At 41.9% G+C, this 22,277-nt stretch overlaps 1 protein-coding gene across 1 annotated transcript in view; it reads left to right on the forward strand.

Annotated features, from left to right (window-relative positions):
* Positions 1-625: 625 nt before the first annotated feature.
* LOC133801406 (MLO-like protein 15) overlaps positions 626-22,277 on the forward strand; it is a 32,412-nt gene continuing 10,760 nt past the window's right edge. The window contains exon 1 of the mRNA XM_062239608.1: positions 626-842. Within this exon, the coding sequence (XP_062095592.1) occupies positions 627-842 (216 nt within the window). The 5' untranslated portion in view covers position 626. The remainder of the gene's footprint in view (positions 843-22,277) is intronic.

The following is a 22,277-nucleotide window of genomic DNA, read 5'->3' on the forward strand; positions in this document are numbered from 1 at the left end:
AAATATCATCAAGTGAGATTATTAATTTGAATTTAAGGGGTAATAGATTCTATTTTGAACTGACATAATTAATGCACTATTTTAATTTAGTTTATACTGATGATGGATTGTTATGAGTAATTTTTCTTTCTTTTCTGTTTTATTTGAATATTGTAGTCGTAGACAATTGTTGATATTGTGAATTAGGTATGTACATATGATATGTATATATATAATCATATAAAAGACCTACATATATAGAAAGAAAAGACTAAAGCTAGTACACTTGATTAATATATATATATATATAATCATATGAAGGTTTAGCGTATAGACTAATTCATTCATTCATCCATTTATCCTTTAAGGATTTAAATTTGTGGATGTAAATTAAAAGTTAGTTTGGATTTTGAGTTGCGCACAAAGTGTTTGATAAAATGCACCTGCGTATTTCAGATTAGTTCCATTTAGTTTGTGCACTTAGTCTTCTTTATATTAACACTACTATAGTAACTGAAGAAAAAGAACCAAAAGCCCTTGTTCGAACCATTGCAAAAGGTCAAAGAAGGTAATTATTTACCTGTACCTATGAATAGATCATTGGTTGAATATATTGATATATATATATATATGAATTTGTAGAGTTGATGTTGTTGGGGTTCATAACGCTGCTGCTAACGGTGTTTCAAAACCGCATCGCCAAAATATGCATCAGCGAAGATCAGGCCAAGCAGTGGCTACCTTGCAGCAACGACAAAGACGACTCGTCATCTAAGACTACTCATCACTTTCAGACCCTTTTCGCTACTATCCCACGTCTTCTTGCCAAGGCTTCCTCTTCCGATGAGTACTGTTCAGAAAAGGTATCATGAGATCTTTGCCATTAATTAATTAATTAATTTTACATATTATGGCATTAACTATATGTTAGAATTTCTAATACAATCAAATAACATGAAAAAACAATAATCTCCAACACATAATCCAAAATCATGTCATTATAAATGCAGATATGAGAAATCCTAAATCATAATTCTATAGATCATTTGCTAAATTAAAGAAGAAGATTAACACAAGAGCGAAAGCACTAACCTGAGGCCATTGTTGGAGATTGCACAGAGGGTTTAGATCTTCCTATATAATATGTATCTCTATGAGAGAAGAGTCTCTCTTTTCTTTTCTGTTAATGGGATGACAGACATAATAGAATAATACATATATATAGGGGACCACAACCCTAATTTATAATTAGTGATTTCCAATTTTTCCCATTATAAAATTAAAAATTCACTTTCATGTTTCTACACATTAATTCCATGACACGTTAATACCCTATGATATTTATAACATAATTGGTCACTTAATTTTATATCACACTTTATAATAGCATTATACATTATACATATGTGCCCATAAAATAGGATTTTAATCCAACAATCTCCCACTTGGGCAACATATGTTTCCTTATAAATGTACAACCTTATGAGCTCAAAATTTGCTATCATATAAAGGTATTCTTTAACAATCTCGTCCATCAACCATATCCATATAGGATCAAAGCGGTCTTTGTCATATTAATCATGACTAAACCCATCAATGGTCACATATACAAATACAATCAAATGACATAGATCAATCATGGATGCGTAGCATGAAAATTACATGCAATGTGAACCAAACATGTCTATTTCCAACTGGTCCTCCTTAAACTTTAGCGAGGTCAGAATAACAAAAACAGAGTGAATGAATTGAAAAACTTCATTTCTGATCAGAAAATAACCAAATACATTAATGTCTGAAATAAACATAAAGCAAATAAAATACAAACTCCCACTAAATCATGATATCCTCAAACAATACTGTAACGCCCCAACTCCAGGGACCGTTACGGTGTGCCTTGTAAACAGTATTAAACTTGCTAATCGAGTCATTTGGCCAAAAACGTGTAACTATGTATGATTAGCGGTTTATGGATTAAACATTTTGGTTAAGATGTAACGTTTCACTAGAACGTTTAATATATACACTGGAATCCCGAAAATATAATTTTAGAGTCTATTACAAAAAATATTTACAACAGGCCGTTCTAAGCGGCAAAATAAGGTTTAACCCTAGTTCCACTTTAAACCTCTGCCGTGGAGGACGAGCAGCTGCATATGTACACATCATCACCTAAGCTCTCCAACTCAAGGATGGTCCAGCTTCCTCTTGCCTTTACCTACACCACATAGCACCCGTGAGCCGAAGCCCAGCAAGAAAACCCAATAAAGCGTGATATAATATCAACAATAATCATAATAGCCATTCAGGACCAACGGTCGAAAGCAGATAGGTGACAATAGCCAAAAGTCACAGAAGTGGGTACAGCTCCCTCTAGCCATGTGACGATAGGGTCACCAAGGCTTAACTGATAAGTGGTTCTTTCATAAGTTTGATTAGGATAGGTGCATGGTGATTGGTCACCAACATAACCATCCTCCCGACTCTAGAGTCCTAACTAAGGACAACGTCCCCCAGCCATGTGACAAACAGTCACCGGGGTCATATACCTTGGCTATGAACATCTGGTCTTAGACCAGGCAAGCGCTTATAGTTCTCATTGACCTTCTGGTCGGTCTAGCATTAATACACTATATGGGTCATTCAATGCCAACCTCGATTAGATCTAATCTTCATTTGGCCCGGCATTCACAACGCACTGCCACTTCTGACTCTTGGGTCGGTGAAACACGACCAGTGCTCAGCCCGTGGTGAACTTAACTAATAAGTCACAGCTTCACAGACGGACCTAACACCATTGCCGATTCTGACTAATAAGCCAACGCCATACACAGGTAAGCCATGCCACCAAACATATATCACATGTCCAATATCCATAAACAAGGCATTCAGCATGCTTACTTAATAGATACTAGTACAATTAGGTCCATGCACAACATAGAGGCTCAAGCTCTGAACGACATCATACCCAGTATACAAAGCATGTCCTAATCACATGTTTCTCGTGCATCACATGCATCATACTTAACAATCCAACATGCATCAATAGCAGCCACGCATGTCACGTTTAATAATCAACCAACATGCATCAAGAGTAACCACGCATGTCACATAAACACAGGGTGCAGTTTTATTACCTCAGATTCGAGCTAGAATGATTTAAAGAACGACCCTTGAGAACGATCAACTTTTAGTCCTTTAACGGTCACCTAGTCATAACCAAATATAAGATACCATCAATAAAAATGATCAACATAAGTTCCCAATCCAATATCTAGCCTCCGGGACATCAATCCCCACTTAACCGGGTACTAGGTTCAACCCCGAGGCCTAAGGCTTGAATCCCTAAGCTAAAAACACCATTCTGCCCAAAATGTCACTAAGGGTCGCGGCCCGCCCTAGCTGCGCCACGCCGCGCCCCCAAGACAGAGACAACCCCCTCTGCCAGACGCCTTGAGCCACGGCGCACCACAGCCATGCCGCGGCTCAATACCCTGTTCAGCCAAAAACTCAGTTCTCACCAACACACCTCCCCTGCGTTTTCCCTTGGAACCAAGCCCTTCAAACCTGTCCCAAACCTCAACCTAACACCCAATTCAACCACCAAACATCATCTACAACTCACCCTCATCAAAACCCAACATAAACATCAACCAAACTTTCTACAAGAGATTCCCAAGCTGAAAACTAAAGCTCAAAAACAGAGCACACCATAAAATTCATAGCTGAAACTTACCTCAAGCTTGATTTGAATCCTTCCCAATGGTTGAACTCAAACTATACTCCCCAAGCTTTGACTCCCTAGCTTGCTTCCTCAATATGGGCTCTCAAAATTCAAAGAAAAGAATGAAGGAGAACTTGTACGGGAGAGAAAGGAAGAGATGAGGATGGGCTCTGTTTTGTTCTATTTTCCACAGTCTTCTAAACACTCAAAGGCTGATATAAATCCCTAAGATCAAAAGACCATAATGCCCTTAAGCCAAATAAATCCCTCTAAAGGCTTCCGAGGGTAAAACCGTCCTTTCCCGCCTGTCTCGTTAATTATAATTAATGCTCTCCAATTCCCGTTATTCTCAATATTCCCAAATACCAATAAATCATTTCTCATTACCCTTTAATTCTCGGTAATGCTCTAGTCATCAAAATGACTCTGAGACTCACCCCGAGCCCTGAACTTAAACCCGTTATGACTAGACCGAACACTTACATCTCATGATCGTCTCATGCCGAATAGCTCGAACCAATCCACCTTATATTGTGGCTATATTAATTAATCACAATCATGCACCCAAAATACACAATTACGCCCACAGCGGCCAAATTACCAAAATGCCCTCATAATTAAAATATGAACCCATATGCATGCATCCACCATCATATAATAATATAATTCACGTAAACATGAATATAATCATTAAATACCATAATAAATCAATTATGGCCCTCCCGGCCTCCTAATCAAGGTCCTAAACCTTATTAGGAAATTTGGGGCATTACAACTATCCCCTCCTTACAAAAATTTCGTCCTCGAAATTTACTCAACAGCTCGGAACCAGAATTCCACTCACTTGACACAAATTTTCAATTCTCTGGGTCGCTTCCTCGACCTCACCATCTCTATAGCCTTACCTTAACCCAAGGTACCTTCTGTTTAACAGAACCTCATTACTTATATCACAATCTGAACTGGCTATTACTTACCAGAATACTTAACCTAACCTTCAGATTCTCATAACTCAAATCATAAGTTCCTTTAACCCATGTTCACTACATGGAAGTACATAACTCACTGTATACAACTGCCAGTGCCAAAAATAAAGCTGTTTTAGAGTCACCCTATTCAGACCCAATCAGGATCCAACTGCTGGAACAAACTAGGGCTTAACTTGTCTTAATTCCTCACCCCTTTTCCCATGGTGACACCTTAGAGAAGATACACTCTCCTACCTAGAATTCCATACTCCTACTTTCCAGTTCAATAACACTTTTCCACTTATTCTGAAAAATGAGTAACCAAAATCCAAGCTCCAGCAATCTCATAAATCCCCTGAACCACCTCAGGATCCAGATATACATCATCGCATTCATCTTATAAGATGTTCCCCCAATAATAGTTGGATAACCCTCTCTCTCTGATTTACCATCAGTCTGAGAGTAATAAACTGTACCGAGTTTCATCTATATACTCATCGCCTTCCTAACCCTTCCAAAACCTGGAAGTCACAATAAAGTCTTCATCTGATAAGATGGACCTAGAGTTCACAAAGGCTCTCTATCCTTCTCACAAGGAGACTCGAATATTGATCAGCCATACTATTCACCTATCCTTACTGATAAAATACACTCACTTGGACCACCAATCCACAAAGACTTAATGCCAATTCATACCGATCCATCAACCTGGGAATCCCACCCTCAAAACTCATCGCGATGCTCTCCTATTCCCACTATGAAATACACAAAGGCTGTAATGGCCTTGCTGTTTCCTGATATTCTGTCTCGACCTGTTAACAGGTTAAGAGCTTTACACGCATCTCATTACTTCCCTCTTCATCTCAGGCCATCACTATAAAGCCTTCATAACATGTTACCTTTTCACGATGCCTGAATGAAGCGAATAAAAGAATAGCATGAGATTCATCCTCAATCTCTCAGTTAATCTCTATGTCCATCGGATCCCAAGTCCGATCTCTATACCATAAATTCATGTTTGTCACTATACAACCTTTAGCTAATCCAGCTAAAGCTTTCCATTCATTCTTGCCCGTATGTGGCTCACGTAACCATCTTTCCTTTTATCTTTCTTGAGATAATAATCTCAAACAATAAACTAGCCACCTGGCCCGCCAGAAACTCTACTCCAGTTCTGGTCAAATTCTTTAATCAACATGTTGCATATGCAATCACTTTTCTCTATCACTAGGATGTCATAACAATCCTCTAACTGATCCTGGTCTATAAAAGACCCAGCACTTTCTCCCCAAGGCACTTGAAATATCTTTACTATCCATGGACACTCATGTCCCCAAGGCACTCTTCACTCTTGGAAATTCTCCGCAGAGAAAACACCATTATACCATCGTCCAAGTCGATCACAAATCCTATTCAAATAAATCTTTGAATGCTCTATTCATCTGATTCACAAACACTTAACATCAAGCCAATTCTCAAGATATATTCAGCACTCGCAGTGCTCTAATCTGATACCATCATCATCTTTTACATAATTTTCTCTCTCTGATCTCTAACTGGTCTTAACCAGATCCAAGATCATCTTAAAGGATTCCATCTTACTTAGCAACTAACCCTTTAATTCTTATAACTCCACTGAGCCACTCAAAACAATACTTACATCTGATTCTATTTCTGGTACTAAACCAATCACCATTCTAGTCTCTTTTCATAAAAAGGAGCCCTAGCAGACCACCTGGGAACACATTCAGAACCCACAGACTAGTCCAGTCTGTCCTGATCTCACTAGTACAACCCAGGTGATATCCATCATGCTAGCAAAGAGTTCCATGCATCCCTCTGCACAAAACTCTAGCTCTCGCTACAAGTTTCATAAGCACACAGAACCATACACCAAACTAACCAACACAAGGCTCTCCACTCTCAAGCCAAGAATTACTACACTTTCCTTGCCATTCAAGACTGCTCTTTAATTACCTAACCAATCCAAACCCTGGATCAAACCAAAGCCTGTCATAACCAGCTTTATCAAAATCCATGATGAGTCCTTGCCATAACTCAACTTATCTCTTGAATTATCAATACCATCTTACATTTCCCATCACAACATAACCATGTGATCTACATATACCATCAATATACCCTTCTCTATATACATACCAACAAAAGAATAGCAAGGCGCCAAAGCCAAACAGCATAATTCGAAACTCAGAACTAGAAAACTGACCTGTCACCCCCGAGGAACTAGTCTCAGTCTCAGACTCTGATTGCCCTGGAATAAACACTCGAGTTGGAATTGAGCTGTCTATCCCCCTTTGCTCATCCTTTAACACGGGGCACCTCTTCACAATATTCCCAACCATACCACATGCGAAATATGCCTTTGCTCGGCATTTTCCCAAATGATGCCTCTTGCACCGAGCGCACTTTGGACGAGTCTTCCAGCTTTCATTCTTACTTGTTCCAATAAGTGGAGATACCACTATCTGGGCTCTGTGCTCTCCAGCACTCTGCTGCCCAACTACTATACTCTCAACAGTAAGAGCCTTCTCTACCACCTGAGCATAGGTAGAGACTTCATGCACTGGGGCAACTTTAATGCTCTGAGCTATTCCAGGATTCAACCCCTGAATAAACCTCTCCTTCCGAGCCACATCTGTGGGTACCATGTGTAAGGCAAACTTGGATAACCCAACAAATTCAGTAACATACTCGGTCACTGATGCATTACCCTGAGCAAGATTTAGAAACTCATTCACCTTAGCGGTCTTAGCTGCATCACAATAATACCTCTCATTAAACAGCTGCCTAAATTCTTTCCTGTCCATCACAGCTATGTCTCGTGTATGGGATACTACCTCCCACCATGTCCGGGCATCATCCCGCAGTACACATGTAGCACAGATCATCCTATCGTAACCCACCAGTCCCATACTATCAAGAATGGAGCTGATCATGCCCATCCATTGCTCAACTCTGAATGGATCTAGGCCTCCCTCAAAGACTGGAGGATAATACTTTAGGAATCTTTCACAGAGGAATTCCCATCCATTCTCAACCCTAGGTTGTGCTAAAACTGATGCCACCCCTGGCATGGGAAAGGAAGGGGTACTACCCAACAGACTCCGTTGTTGCTTCAAATACCTGATCTCTTCCTCCTGCCTCTGCAATCTTAATTGCAAATCTATAAGCGTCTGCTGAACATTCAGAGATGCAGACGAAGAACTAATACCCTAGCTGTAACTCCCAGCCCCTGTATAACTATCACCAAGCCTCATATTCTGCCTTGAAGATAAACCTGCTGATTCAATCTGCAATCAATAACTTGACCCATTAATCACCATAACCATATCAAGGGCTTTCCCCCACAGGATAAATCTTACCACACCACAATCATAAACCACTTGCAGTGCTACAAACATGCCCATGGCATTCATACATTACTCATAATCCCTGCTCTTCCAACATTCACGCCATGCCTCAACTCCAGCATGCAAATATCACAATTATATATATATATATTCATGGAGCAGGTAATCAAATGATCATGTTCATAAACATTTCCATGGAGCATATAATCATATAGTCAAGAGCCAGGCTCTATCAGAATCTCATGCTCCCTAATGCAATGTGTAGGTAAAGCATTCACATTTTATTTAAACAGCTATGCACATAGCTACAGAAATAGTTACCATTCCTTGAGTGAAGCTATCTTCAGTGATAAGTGTACATGCCCAGCTTGTCTTCAGGAACCATAAACCTTGGCTCGCTCTGATACCAAGTTGTAACGCCCCAACTCCAGGGACCGTTACGGTGTGCCTTGTAAACAGTGCTAAACTCGCTAATCGAGTCATTTGGCCAAAAATGTGTAACTAAGTATGATTAGCGGTTTAGGGATTAAATATTTTGGTTAAGATGTAACGTTTCACTAGAACATTTAATATATACACTGGAATCCCGAAAATATAATTTTAGAGTCTATTACAGAAAATATTTACAACAGGTCGTTCTAAGCGGCAAAACAGGGTTTAACCCTAGTTCCACTTTAAACCTCGGCCGTGGAGGACGAGAAGCTGCATATGTACACATCATCACCTAAGCTCTCCAACTCAAGGATGGTCCAACTTCTTCTTGCCTTTACCTGCACCACATAGCACCCGTGAGCTGAAGCCCAGCAAGAAAACCCAATAAAGCGTGATATAATATCAACAATAATCATAATATCCATTCAGGACCAACGGTCGAAAGCAGATAGGTGACAATAGCCAAAATTCACAGAAGTGGGTACAGCTCCCTCTAGCCATGTAACGATAGGGTCACCAGGGCTTAACTGATAAGTGGTTCTTTCATAAGTTTGATTAGGATAGGTGCATGGTGATTGGTCATCAACATAACCATCCTCCCGACTCTAGAGTCATAACTAAGGACAGCGTCCCTCAGCCATGTGACAAACAGTCACCGGGGTCATATACCTTGGCTATGAACATCTGGTCTTAGACCAGGCAAGCGCTTATAGTTCTAATTAACCTTCCGGTCGGTCCAGCATTAATACCCTATATGGGTCATTCAATGCCAACCTCGATTAGATCTAATCTTCATTTGGCCCGGCGTTCACAATGCACTGCCACTTCTGACTCTTGGGTCGGTGAAACACGACCATTGCTCAGCGCGTGGTGAACTTAACTAATAAGTCACAACTTCACAGACGGACCTAACACCATTGCCGATTCTGACTAATAAACCAACGCCATACACAGGTAAGCCATGCCACCAAACATATATCACATGTCCAATATCCATAAACAAGGCATTCAGCATGCTTACTTAACAGGTACCAGTACAATTAGGTCCATGCACAACACAGAGGCTCAAGCTCTGAACGACATCATACCTAGTATACATAGCATGTCCTAATCACATGTTTCTCGTGCATCACATGCATCATACTTAACAATCCAACATGCATCAATAGCAGCCACACATGTCACATTTAATAATCAACCAACATGCATCAAGAGTAACCACGCATGTCACATAAACACAGGGTGCAGTTTTCTTACCTCGGATTCAAGTTAGAATGATTTAAAGAACGACCCTTGAGAACGATCAACTTTTAGTCCTTTAACGGTCACCTAGTCATAACCAAATATAAGATACCATCAATAAAAATGATCAACATAAGTTCCCAATCCAATATCTAGCCTCCGGGACATCAATCCCCACTTAACCGGGTACTAGGTTCAACCCCGAGGCCTAAGGCTTGAATCCCCAAGCTAAAAACACCATTCTGCCCAAAATGTCACTAAGGACCGCGGCGCGACCCCAGACAGAGACAACCCCCTCTGCCTGACGCCTTGAGCCGCGGTGCACCACAGCCATGCCGCGGCTCAATACCCTGTTCAGCCAAAAACTCAGTTCGCACCAACACGCCTCCCCTGCGTTTTCCCTTGGAACCAAGCCTTTCAAACCTATCCCAAACCTCAACCTAACACCCAATTCAACCACCAAACATGATCTACAACTCACCCTCATCAAAACCTAACATAAACATCAACCAAACTTCTATTAATCCAAACTTTCTACAATAGATTCCCAAGTTGAAAACTAAAGCTAAAAAGCAAAGCACACCATAAAATTCATGGCTGAAACTTACCTCAAGCTTGATTTGAATCCTTCCCAATGGCTGAACTCAAACTATACTCCCCAAGCTTTGACTCCCTAGCTTGCTTCCTCAATATGGGCTCTCAAAATTCAAAGAAAGGAATGAAGGAGAACTTGTACGCGAGAGAAAGGAAGAGATGAGGATGGGCTCTGTTTTGTTCTATTTTCCACAGTCTTCTAAACACTCAAAGGCTGATATAAATCCCTAAGATCAAAAGACCATAATGCCCTTAAGCCAAATAAATCCCTCTAAAGGCTTCCGAGGGTAAAACCGTCCTTTCCTGCCTATCTCGTTAATTATAATTAATGCTCTCCAATTCCCGCTATTCTCAATATTCCCAAATACCAATAAATCATTTCCCATTACCCTTTAATTCTCGGTAATGCTCTAGTCATCAAAATGACTCCGAGACTCACCCCGAGCCCCGAACTTAAACCCGTTATGACTAGACCGAACACTTACATCTCATGATCGTCTCATGCCGAATATCTTGAACCAATCCACCTTATAATGTGGCTATATTAATTAATCACAACCATGCACCCAAAATACACAATTACGCCCACAGCGGCCAAATTACCAAAATGCCCTCATAATTAAAATATGAACCCATATGCATGCATCCACCATCATATAATAATATAATTCACGTAAACATGCATATAATCATTAAATACCATAATAAATCAATTATGGCCCTCCCGGCCTCCTAATCAAGGTCCTAAACCTTATTAGGAAATTTGGGGCATTACAAATACCACGCCCATATGAGCAATGTGCTCATGAAAGACCTTGGGTGATAATCCCTTTGTGATTGGATCCGCTATCATGGAGTGTGTCTCAATGTGCTCTATGGATATTTGTCCACTCTGCACTCTTTCTTTCACAACTAGGAACTTTATGTCAATATGCTTTGACTTGGATGAGCTTCTGTTGTTGTTGGATTACAATACTGCTGAATTATTGTCACAAAATAACTTGAGTGGTCTTTCTACATTCTCCAAAATGCGCAGCCCAGTGACAAAGTTTCGCAGCCATATTCCATGATTCGATGCCTCATAGCATGCTACAAATTCTGCTGCCATAGTGGAAGAAGCTACAAGTGTCTGTTTGGCACTTTTCCAAGAAATAGCTCCTCCAGCTAACATGTAAATATAGCCTGATGTAGACTTTCTGCTTTCTTGGCACCCAGGGAAATCAGAATCAGAATACCCTACGACCTCCAAACGATCTGATTTCTTATATGTGAGCATGTAACCTTTTGTTCTCTGAAGATACATCATAACCCTCTTGGCTGCTATCCAATGGTCCATACCAGGGTTGCTTAAATATCTGCCTAACATTCCAACAATGTACGCAATATCCGGACGCGTACAAACTTGAGCATACATCAAACTCCCAACAGCTGATGCATAGGGAATCTTTTGCATTTCTTGAATTTCAAGGTTACTTTTAGGGCACTGACTGAGACTAAATTTGTCTCCTTTAGCAACAGGGGTATCACCTGGTCTACAATCTTGCATGCCAAATCTTTTGAGTACTTTATCGATATAGCTCTTTTGTGATAATCCAAGAATACCTCGAGAACGATCTCGATGTATCTGAATTCCTAATACAAAAGAGGCGTCCCTAAGATCTTTCATCTCAAAATGCTTAGATAGAAATCTCTTGGTTTCGTGCAATAAGCCTATATCATTAGAGGCAAGCAATATGTCATCGACATATAGAACCAAGAATATATACTTACTCCCACTGAACTTATGATATACACAATCATCAACAACATTCATCTCAAAACTGAATGAGATAATTACTTGATGAAATTTGTGATACCATTGACGAGAAGCTTGCTTGAGTCCATAGATGGATTTTGTCAATTTGCAAACCATATTCTTCGGGTCTCCCGACACAAAGTTTTCTGGCTGCACCATATAAATTGTCTCGTCAATGTCTCCATTGAGAAACGCGGTTTTAACATCCATCTGATGTAGTTCAAGATCAAGGTGAGCAACAAGTGCCATTATTATTCTAAAAGAGTCTTTCGATGAAACTGGAGAGAAAGTCTCTGTATAATCAATGCCTTCTTTCTGAGTATAGCCTTTAGCTACAAGACGCGCTTTATACCTCTCCACATTACCATTTGCATCCCTCTTGGTTTTAAATATCCATTTACAACCAATTGGTTTTGCACCGTCTGGTAATGGGACAAGTTCCCAAACTTTATTGTCATGCATAGACTTATACTCTTCTTTCATGGCATCAATCCACTTTTGAGAGTTAGAACTTTTAATGGCCTGATGAAAATTGATTGGATCATCTTCCATCATTCCATTGTCATCCTCATGTTCTTGAAGAAATACAACATAATCATTTGAAATGGCATTTCTTCTTTCTCTTGTGGACCTTCTTAATGGCTCTGGTTCTTGAGGTTGTTGAGTTTGTTCTTCTGGAACAATTACCTCATCTTGATTTGAGGTTTGTTCAACATTGTCTTGTTGAGGTTCTGGATTCATTTCTTGAACAATGACAGGTGTAGAAGCATGAACATTGTCAAAAATGATAGTAGGAACTGAGTTTGAACTCAATTCCTCCTCAAAAGCAATGTCTCTAACCTTATTTCTCCCCCAAAACTCAACATCCTCAAAAAATGTTGCAGTTCCCGTCTCAAAAATATTTTTAATTGTGGGATCATAAAACTTATAGCCCCTAGATCGCTCAGAATAACCAATAAAGTAGCTGCTCACTGTTTTGGAGTCCAATTTTTGTTCATGTGGCTTATAAGGCCTTGCCTCAGCTAGACATCCCCAAATGTGAAAGTTTTTTAGACTAGGCTTTCGACCTGTCCAAAGCTCATAAGGTGTTTTTGCAATTGCTTTAGTTGGTACTCTATTAAGAATGTAAGTTGTTGTCTTTAATGCTTCTCCCCAGAGGGACTCAGGTAAGGTAGAATGAGCAATCATACTTCTTACCATATCTTTAAGAGTCCTATTGCGTCTTTCAGCAACACCATTCATGCTAGGTGATTCTGGCATGGTGTACTGTGGGACAATACCGCATTCCTCTAGGAATTTAGCAAACGATCCTGGACGTTGTTCGCCTGAGCCATCATATCTACCGTAGTACTCACCACCACGATCAGATCTGACATTTTTAATCCTTTTGTTGAGTTGATTCTCAACTTTAGCTTTATAAGCTTTGAACACATCCAGAGACTAAGACTTTTCATGAATGAGATATAGGTACCCATAACGTGAGTAATCGTCTATGAATGATATGAAATATTGTCGACCATTCCATGATGTTGTAGGGAATGGGCCACAAATATCTGTATGAATCAATTCTAAGACATCTGAAGATCTGTTGGCACCTAATCTCTTAGTTTTGGTCTGTTTTCCCTTGATACAATCGACACAAACATTAAAGTCTGTGAAGTCAAGAGATTCTAAAATTCCATCAGACACAAGGTGCTCAACTCTACCTTTTGAGATATGACCTAAGCGCTTATGCCATAATGACGCTGAATTGTCCTTATTTAATTTGCGTTTAGTACCACGTGATTCCACATGCAAGGTTTCATTATAGGATGCAATTGTTTCTAGCAAATAAAGGTTGTCATAAGCATTCAAGTAACCAGTTCCAACAACATTTGAATTTAAAGACAAATTAAACTGATTGTTTCCAAAAGAACAAGAATATCCAAATTTGTCCAACAAAGAAACAAAAATTAAATTCCGTCTAAAAGACGGTACAACAAAAGTGTCTTTCAAATCCAAATAAAAACCAGTTCCTAACAACAACCTAAAATGCCCAATTGCTTCTACTTCCATCGATTTTCTATCGCCCACGAAGATGTGTCTTTCACCATCACTTGGCTTTCGGTAGCTCAGGCAACCCTGCATAGAAACACTTATGTGAGTAGTAGCACCAGAATCTATCCACCAAGTGTTCCTAGGTACTGAAGCTAAATTAACCTCATAATAGACCAAAGTAAGAATCATACCTTTCTTTGCACGCCATGCGTGATACTTGGCACAATCTTTCTTCACATGTCCAGGCTTGTTGCAAAAGTAACAACCTTCTGAATCCTTCTGTTGTTTCTTTTGGGCTGGACTCTTAGCAGCTTCATTCTCATATTTCCTTTTCTTGCCCTTATCCTTAGAGGCAGTGGCCAAGTGAGCACTTTTAGTTTTGTCCTTTTTTAACCTTTCTTCCTCTTGCACACAGTGAGAAATGAGTTCATTGAGAGTCCATTTCTCCTTTTGGCAGTTATAACTAATTTTAAATTGGTTAAACTGTGCAGGAAGCGTTAACAAAACCATAAGCACAAGCACATCATCAGAAAGCTCGATCTTAAGTGTCTTAAGTCTTGAGACAATATGATGCATTTCCATAATGTACTCCCTTACATTTCCTTGACCCTTATACTTCATGGTCATCAAAGAACCTAGAAGTGTTGTCATTTCAACCTTATCGTTTTTAGCAAAACGTTCCTCAATTTGTTCAAGGAAATTCTTGCCCTTATTAATCCCTTCGGATTCTGTGCCCCAAAAGGCTTCTGGAATGCTGTGTTTCATAATCATTAAACTCATGCGATTTGAATGATCCCACCTCTCAAAATCTGTTTTCTCATCACGGGTGCTTTCCTTAGTGAGAGGTGCAGGTTGTTCATCCCTTAATGCATGGTCTAAATCCATACATCCCACAACTATAAGTAAGTTTCTTTTCCAATCCTTGAAATTGGTCCCATTAAGCATAGGAATAGAATTAATATTATCATATATTGAGGCAATAGAAAATGAACTAGCTGAATATAGAACAAAACAAACAAAACAAGCTCACATCAATATGCATAATCAAACAATAAATTAAAATTTTGGTTAATCCCATCTCAAGATACCAAGCACAACATTAATATTAATTATTTGGACAATAATATTAACTGTAAGCGATACTCTTGTTGTAGCAATCAAACATTGACAATAAATTATGTCAAATAATAAGTCAATCTTTGGACTAACATATTGCTCACACAAAATACCTTATAATTGTCACACATTTATTACCACATGTTTGCATGAAATTTGGCCAAATATTAACTTACCTTTGGGCCAGTTAATAAATGCATGAATTACATACACACAATTATCTTAATATTTTAATTTAATTAATCTACACAAAAGAGATCACTTTGGTGATATTTTGTTTCAATTAGTTAATTTAAAATATTAGATATTTTTTATAAAATCTAAAACCAAAACCAAATTTGAATTTAATTATTAATATATATATATATATAATAGTTTCATTTATAATAATAATAATAAAACAAAAAATTCAATACTTTCAGTCTGTCCTCAACCGACTTCATTGAGGAATGACTCAACTCCATCTCTCGTGGAGGAACAAATACTTGATGCTTGCAAGCTCAGGAAAACAATAGCCTCAGCCCACACAAACAATAATTTATATATATATATATATATATATATTAAACAATGATTTATATATAATCTCATTAAAAAAAAACTTTATATGAGATGAATATATATATCCACGAAGCCAACGTGATGAGAGAATAGAAATAATCATCTATTAAACAATTATATATATATATAGTCACAAAATAATGAAACCTGATACTTAAAATTGAAGCCTATTTACAATATACTATCAGAATTTTTAATGGTTATAACAGCACAAACGTATTCAATTAATTTATATGTGCATATTATATCCAAACATAAAAATATGTACATAAATATGATCAAGAATAACAAAACAACAATATTATCTGATAATCAAAACCCTAATTTTATAAAAGCCCCAAATTTATATGAACAAAATCATCAAATTTTCAATAAATTCAGCAAAGGTGGCTCTGGTACCACTTGTTAGAATTTCTAATACAATCAAATAACATGAACAAACAATAATCTCCAACACATAATCCAAAATCATGTCATTATAAATGCATATATGAGAAATCCTAAATCATAATTCTATAGATCCTTTGCTAAATTAAAGAAGAAGATTAACACAAGAGCGGAAGCACTAACCTGAGGCCATTGTTGGAGATTGCACAGAGGGTTTAGATCTTCCTATATAATATGTATCTCTATGAGAGAAGAGTCTCTCTTTTCTTTTCTGTTAATGGGATGACAGACAGAATAGAATAATACATATATATAGGGGACCGCAACCCTAATTTATAATTAGTGATTTCCAATTTTGCCCATTATAAAATTAAAAATGCACTTTCCTGTTTCTACACATTAAATCCATGACACTTTAATACCCTATGATATTTATAACATAATTGGTCACTTAATTTTATATCACACTTTATAATAGTTGTACGCCCTGATTTTCCCACGGGTTGATTAGCGAGCTGAGCTGCGGCCTAATCATGGTTACCTCGTGGATATCCCCAAAACTGGAGCTACCGTCATAAGATCATACCTCCTTAGCTCGAGGTAACCCAAGGGTTCGCCAAGATTGCCCAAGACTTGAGTCCGGACTCTGAGGGCCGAAGGTCGAGTTAGGTATCAAGCTCGTGGTACGAGCTTGATATGGAGGCTATGACTCTTTGTATAGTCAACACACGCAAGGTAAACGTGTATATATCAGACATCACGTGTCTAATATGCCCCTGACTTCTCGGACACGCAGCAGGAACGTGCGTATTCAGACACCCATGACTGGGTTGGGCCGTGCGGCCCATTATCTCCTTACCTATTGATTTGACCATACTTATGTGTCAGGTTTAGGAATTAATCATGAATGTCACAGAGTTGATACGATAGGTAAGAAGGTCACGGGATGACCTTCTTACCAACTCCCAGGTGCCTTCTCCTATAAATATGGAGACCTTGGGAGTTGATAAGGGTTGGATTATCTCTTGTAAGAAATACCCTGTAATCAAATATCCAGTATACAGCAATAATACTGACTAGTGGAGTAGAAGGATTTTAACCTTCGAACCACTTAAAAAACGTGTCTTGAGTCACCATTTTGCTTCTCCAAGATCATATATCTGTTACTGTTCAACATTAGCACTAACCACTTTCTCTTCTTTTCTTAATTTCCTGTTGGCGAAGAACCGCGTCAACAGTTTGGTGCTTTCATTGAGAGTAAGTTTGGTTAGTGTTGTCGCAAACATCCAACTATGGTGACTACTCAATCCAGGCACGGTAACGAGACAGAGCAGCATGATGGGCAGGAGGCTCATCATACTGCCACCCCTGGTGAACAAGTTCCTGAGACCCAGCAGCAGCCAGGAAAGCAGCCGGTGGGCCAAGATGACACCGGAAGTTCGGCCCCCCGGCCACCTAATCCAAACCCGTGTTATTACACGGCGGTGGAGATGGAGAACGCTCAGCTAAGGAGTCAGCTAGCAATAGCTAGCCAGTAGATCAAGGATGTGCTGGCCCGACTACCCCCTCTCACAACCGATGCTAACGTTGGAGAGAGGCAAGGCGAGGCTCCTAAGTCTCGCCGGGGTAACCGGTCCAGGCATAGCCGCTTAGACAGACTTCTGACATCCAACTCCACTCCCTCCTCACACCATCAAAAGGCAAGCTTCGAAGAAGTGCCTGGAGCCAGGCTACAGCAATATAGTCGTTCAGTCAGGACGTCGACACCTAGCTCCCAACCATCCTCGAGAGCGCCCAGAGGAGCTCGAGGTAATTCCCGAAGGAGATCCGGGGAGGGCTCGCAGCATTAGCCCGTCCCCAACAACCGTCCTGCGCCTCGTCCAGATCGCCAGGCGCGGGACCAGCAGGTTGGCAAGGTCGAAAGGCCCTCACCAAATTTGATCTGTCCTGACGGAACTAGGATCGCTTCTCCAGTCAGGCATCCTCCGTCTCCAATCAGATATCCATCTCCTCCTCGACCCGTCCGAGATATCCCAGCCTATGGGAGTAGTAGGAGAAACCCGCCATCAGCTGGACCTTCCCGGCGTAGCAGGGCGCCAAGGGAAAGCCCAAATCCTCACCACCAAGGGCGGACTCCAAGCCTATCTAGCAGGAGCCACTGGACCGGCAGTCGCCGGAGTGATCTCTCTGAGGGAGACCTGCGTCAGCGTTTGAGTTCGGCACAAAGTCATCAAACCACCCAGGGGGGCGACCTGCGAGATCTCCTTAACTCTCATAGGGGGAACCAGCAGGAGGAGATGGCCACGCTCGCTCAGGGGGGCCCTGTCCGAAGTACGTAACGGAGGGAATGTCCCAAATAACCTATCTCAAGATAGGAGGGGCAATAACCCAACAAATATGTACAATGGACCCGGAGCTGTTGAACAGCCCCGGAATAACCAAGGACATCAGGACCAAACCCTCGAGCGCCTGGCTCAGATGGAGGAGCTGATGAGGAAGCTCCTGTCAGAAAAAGAAAAAGATGAATATGATTCAGGGGACGAGATGGAACTCTTCGCCCCCAGTATAGCAGCAACGGCGTACCCATCTGGTTTCCGTATGCCGCACTTGTCAAAGTTCAATGGGGACGGAGACCCATCGGACCATCTAGGGATGTTCAACACCCTAATGATGGCCCACAACATTGGCCCTAAGCTGAGATGTTTAATCTTCCCTTCCACACTGACTGGACCTGCCAGGCAGTGGTTCAAGCAAAGTAAAAGACAGTCAATCAGCTCCTGGAATACTTTCTCGACAGATTTCAAAAGGGCATTCCGAGCCTCCCAGGCCGCCCGTGTTCAGGCCGACTCCCTGGCTAACGTGAGGCAGCAGCCCGGTGAGACTCTGAAGACCTACCTGAGCAGATTTGTGAACGTCGCTGCTCAAGCCAGAGATGCGGATGATAGTTCCAAGCTCATGGCCATGAGAACTGGAATCCTCGTCGGAGGAGATCTCTGGAAGGATATACAAAGGAAGGGAGTCAGCTCAGTTAGCGAATTCCTTAACAGGGCCCAAGAATGGATAAACTTGGAGGAAGCCGAAGCCTCAGCTGCGGGAACCAGCCAGGTCCCCGAACAGACCGCTGGAGTGGGGACGGAGGTCGTTGTAGCGACCCAAAACGTCTCACAGAACAACCAGCCCAGTGGAGGCAAGAGAAAGGGGAATGGAGAAAACGGTCAGCACGGCCAAAAGAAGAATAAGTCCATAGACGAATTCAAGCCCGTCTTCGCGACTTATACAGAGCTCACCCAGTCTAGGGAGAACATCTTCCTAGCCAACTCTACTCGAGTCCCCTGGAAGAGGCCGGAACCATTAAAGCACCATAAGGGGAAGAGAGACACCTCCAAGTTTTGCCGTTTTCATAACGATGTTGGCCACAATACTGACGATTGTAGGCATTTAAAAGATGAGATCGAGACTCTCATCCGAGCCGGTCCCTTGGCTCAATACGCGCGGAACAGGGTTCCAACAAGTCGACCTGCTCCAGAAGTCCCGGCCAGTCAGCCCGGGTCTCGGATAGATCAGGACGTCCCTCCTCCCATGGTTGGAGGAGAGATATCCACCATCTCTGGAGGTCCGCACATGGCCGGCACAAGCAGGGGTGCCCAGAAGAGATACGTGAACGAACTAAAGGCTCATAACGGAGTAGAGTTCGTCCCAGAGCAGCGCTAGTCAAAGCAGCAGCGGTTGGAGAGACAACCGATCATTTTTACGGAGGAAGATGCGGGCCATGTCCAATTCCCTCACAATGACCCTTTGGTCGTGGCAGTTCAGCTCGCCAACCGGAGAGTGAGGAGGGTGCTGATCGACAACGGGAGCTCGGTGAACCTCCCGTTCCGATCCACGTTAGAAAAGATGGGTTTAACCATTGCTGAGTTGAAGGCGGCCTCCATGATGCTGTATGGTTTTTCGGGAGAGGGATTAGCAGCAATAGGGATGATCGAGCTGGTGATCACCCTAGGAGAAGGATCTCAGACAGTCTCCAAGCTCCTCGAATTCATGGTCATCGACTACTCCGCTGCATACAACGCGATCTTGGGGCAACCTACGCTCATGACGTTTGAGGCCGTCACTTCCATTCGCCACCTCGCGATGAAATTCCCTACTTCCACGGGAATATGCACTGTTCATGGCGATCAGATCGCTGCCAGGGAATGCTACAGCATTTCTATGAAGGGAAAATCTAAACCCGGGCAGCTGGCAATGGCCACTCAAGGTGGTGGAGAGGAATCTCAGGAACCCTTAGCTAATCCTGAGATTGAAAAACCTCAAAGCGCCGAAGGGGAAAATGTCATCTTAAGTGAGAACATTGACCCCCGAATAGGCGAGGACAAATCCGAGCTCCAAGCGATTGAGGAGCTGGAGGAAGTGAACATTGATCCGCAGAACCTATCACGGATGGTCAAGCTCGGGAAAAACCTCTGTAGCAAGAGGAAGGCGGAGCTGACTAAATTTCTGCGGGATAACCTGGACATGTTTTCCTGGTCCCATGAGGACATGGTGAGAATCAGCCCGAGTGTCATCATGCATACACTTCATCTGGATAAAAGCATTCCCGCCAAGTCCCAGAAGCAAAGACGCCTAGGAACAGCTCGGGCTGAAGCCTTGAAGGAAGAGGTTGCCTGGCTCAAGAAATGTGGCGTTATCCGTGAAGCCAAATTTCCAATATGGGTCGCCAACCCCGTGCTGGTCCCGAAGTCCAACGGAAAATGGCGGACCTGCATAGACTTCTCCGACCTGAATAAAGCCTACCCCAAGGATTGTTTTCCACTGCCAAGGATTGACCAGCTGGTAGATGCCACGGCGGGGCACAAGCTCATGTCCTTTATGGACGCGTACTCAGGCTACAATTATATCACCATGAATCCGGTAGACCAGGAGCACACCAGCTTCATGACCCCGACTAACGTCTATTGTTACAAGGTCATGTCGTTCAGGCTGAAGAACGTCGGAGCTACCTACCAAAGGTTAGTAAACAGAATGTTCGCAAGCCAGATCAGGAAAAACATGGAAGTTTACGTTGATGACATGCTAGTCAAGTCAAAGACTGCCGATAACCATGTTTCCGACCTGGAAGAATGTTTTAGGATACTACGGGAGTATGGCATGAGACTTAATCCGCAGAAGTGCACTTTTGGAGTCGCATCCAGGAAGTTCCTGGGCTTCATAGTCAATACCCGAGGAATCGAGGCAAACCCCGACAAGATCAGATCACTTCTCGAGCTTCCCTCGCCCAGGTCGCGAAAAGATGTCCAAGGCCTGATAGGAAGAGTGGCAGCCCTTAATCGGTTTATTTCCAAATCCACCGATAAATGTTTGCCATTCTACAACCTGCTCCGAGGAAACAAGAAGTTCGAATGGACAGAAGAGTGCGAGAGCGCATTCCTCGACCTGAAGGCACATCTGGCCGAGTCACCCGTATTATCCAAACCCAAGGCAGGAGAGCCTCTTTTTCTCTACCTCACTGTCATCGGGGATGCAGCTAGTGCCGTGTTGGTACGAGAAGAAGACCGAGTTCAGAGACCAGTGTACTACATCAGCAAGAGACTTCTCAGGGCTGAATCCCGGTACCCGTTGATGGAGAAATTGGCGTTCTGCCTTAACACGGCCTCGCGAAAGCTCAGGCCGCACTTCCAATCCCACTCGATACACGTCATGACCGATCAACCTTTAAGGCAGGTCTTGCAAAAACCTGAAGCATCGGGACGTTTGTTAAAGTGGGCCATCGAACTCAGTCAGTTCGAGATTCTGTACACTCCGCGAACTGCTATAAAAAGTCAGGCCCTGGCCGATTTTATGGCAGAATGCACGGGATTCCAGGAGGATCCCGCAGAAGACTCACCCCAGGTCACCTCGTCCCAGGCGTCGTGGAGGATCTTTGTGGATGGTTCATCCAACGAAAACGGCTCCGAAGCTGGAATCATTTTGATATCCCCGAGGGACATAGATTCCACTCGGCCCTGAGATTTGGATTCAAGGCCTCCAACAACGAGGCCGAATACGAAGCTTTGCTGGTGGGGCTGAGGATAGCT

This window comes from Humulus lupulus, chromosome 9 (assembly GCF_963169125.1).
Source record: "Humulus lupulus chromosome 9, drHumLupu1.1, whole genome shotgun sequence".
Taxonomy (NCBI): domain Eukaryota; kingdom Viridiplantae; phylum Streptophyta; class Magnoliopsida; order Rosales; family Cannabaceae; genus Humulus; species Humulus lupulus.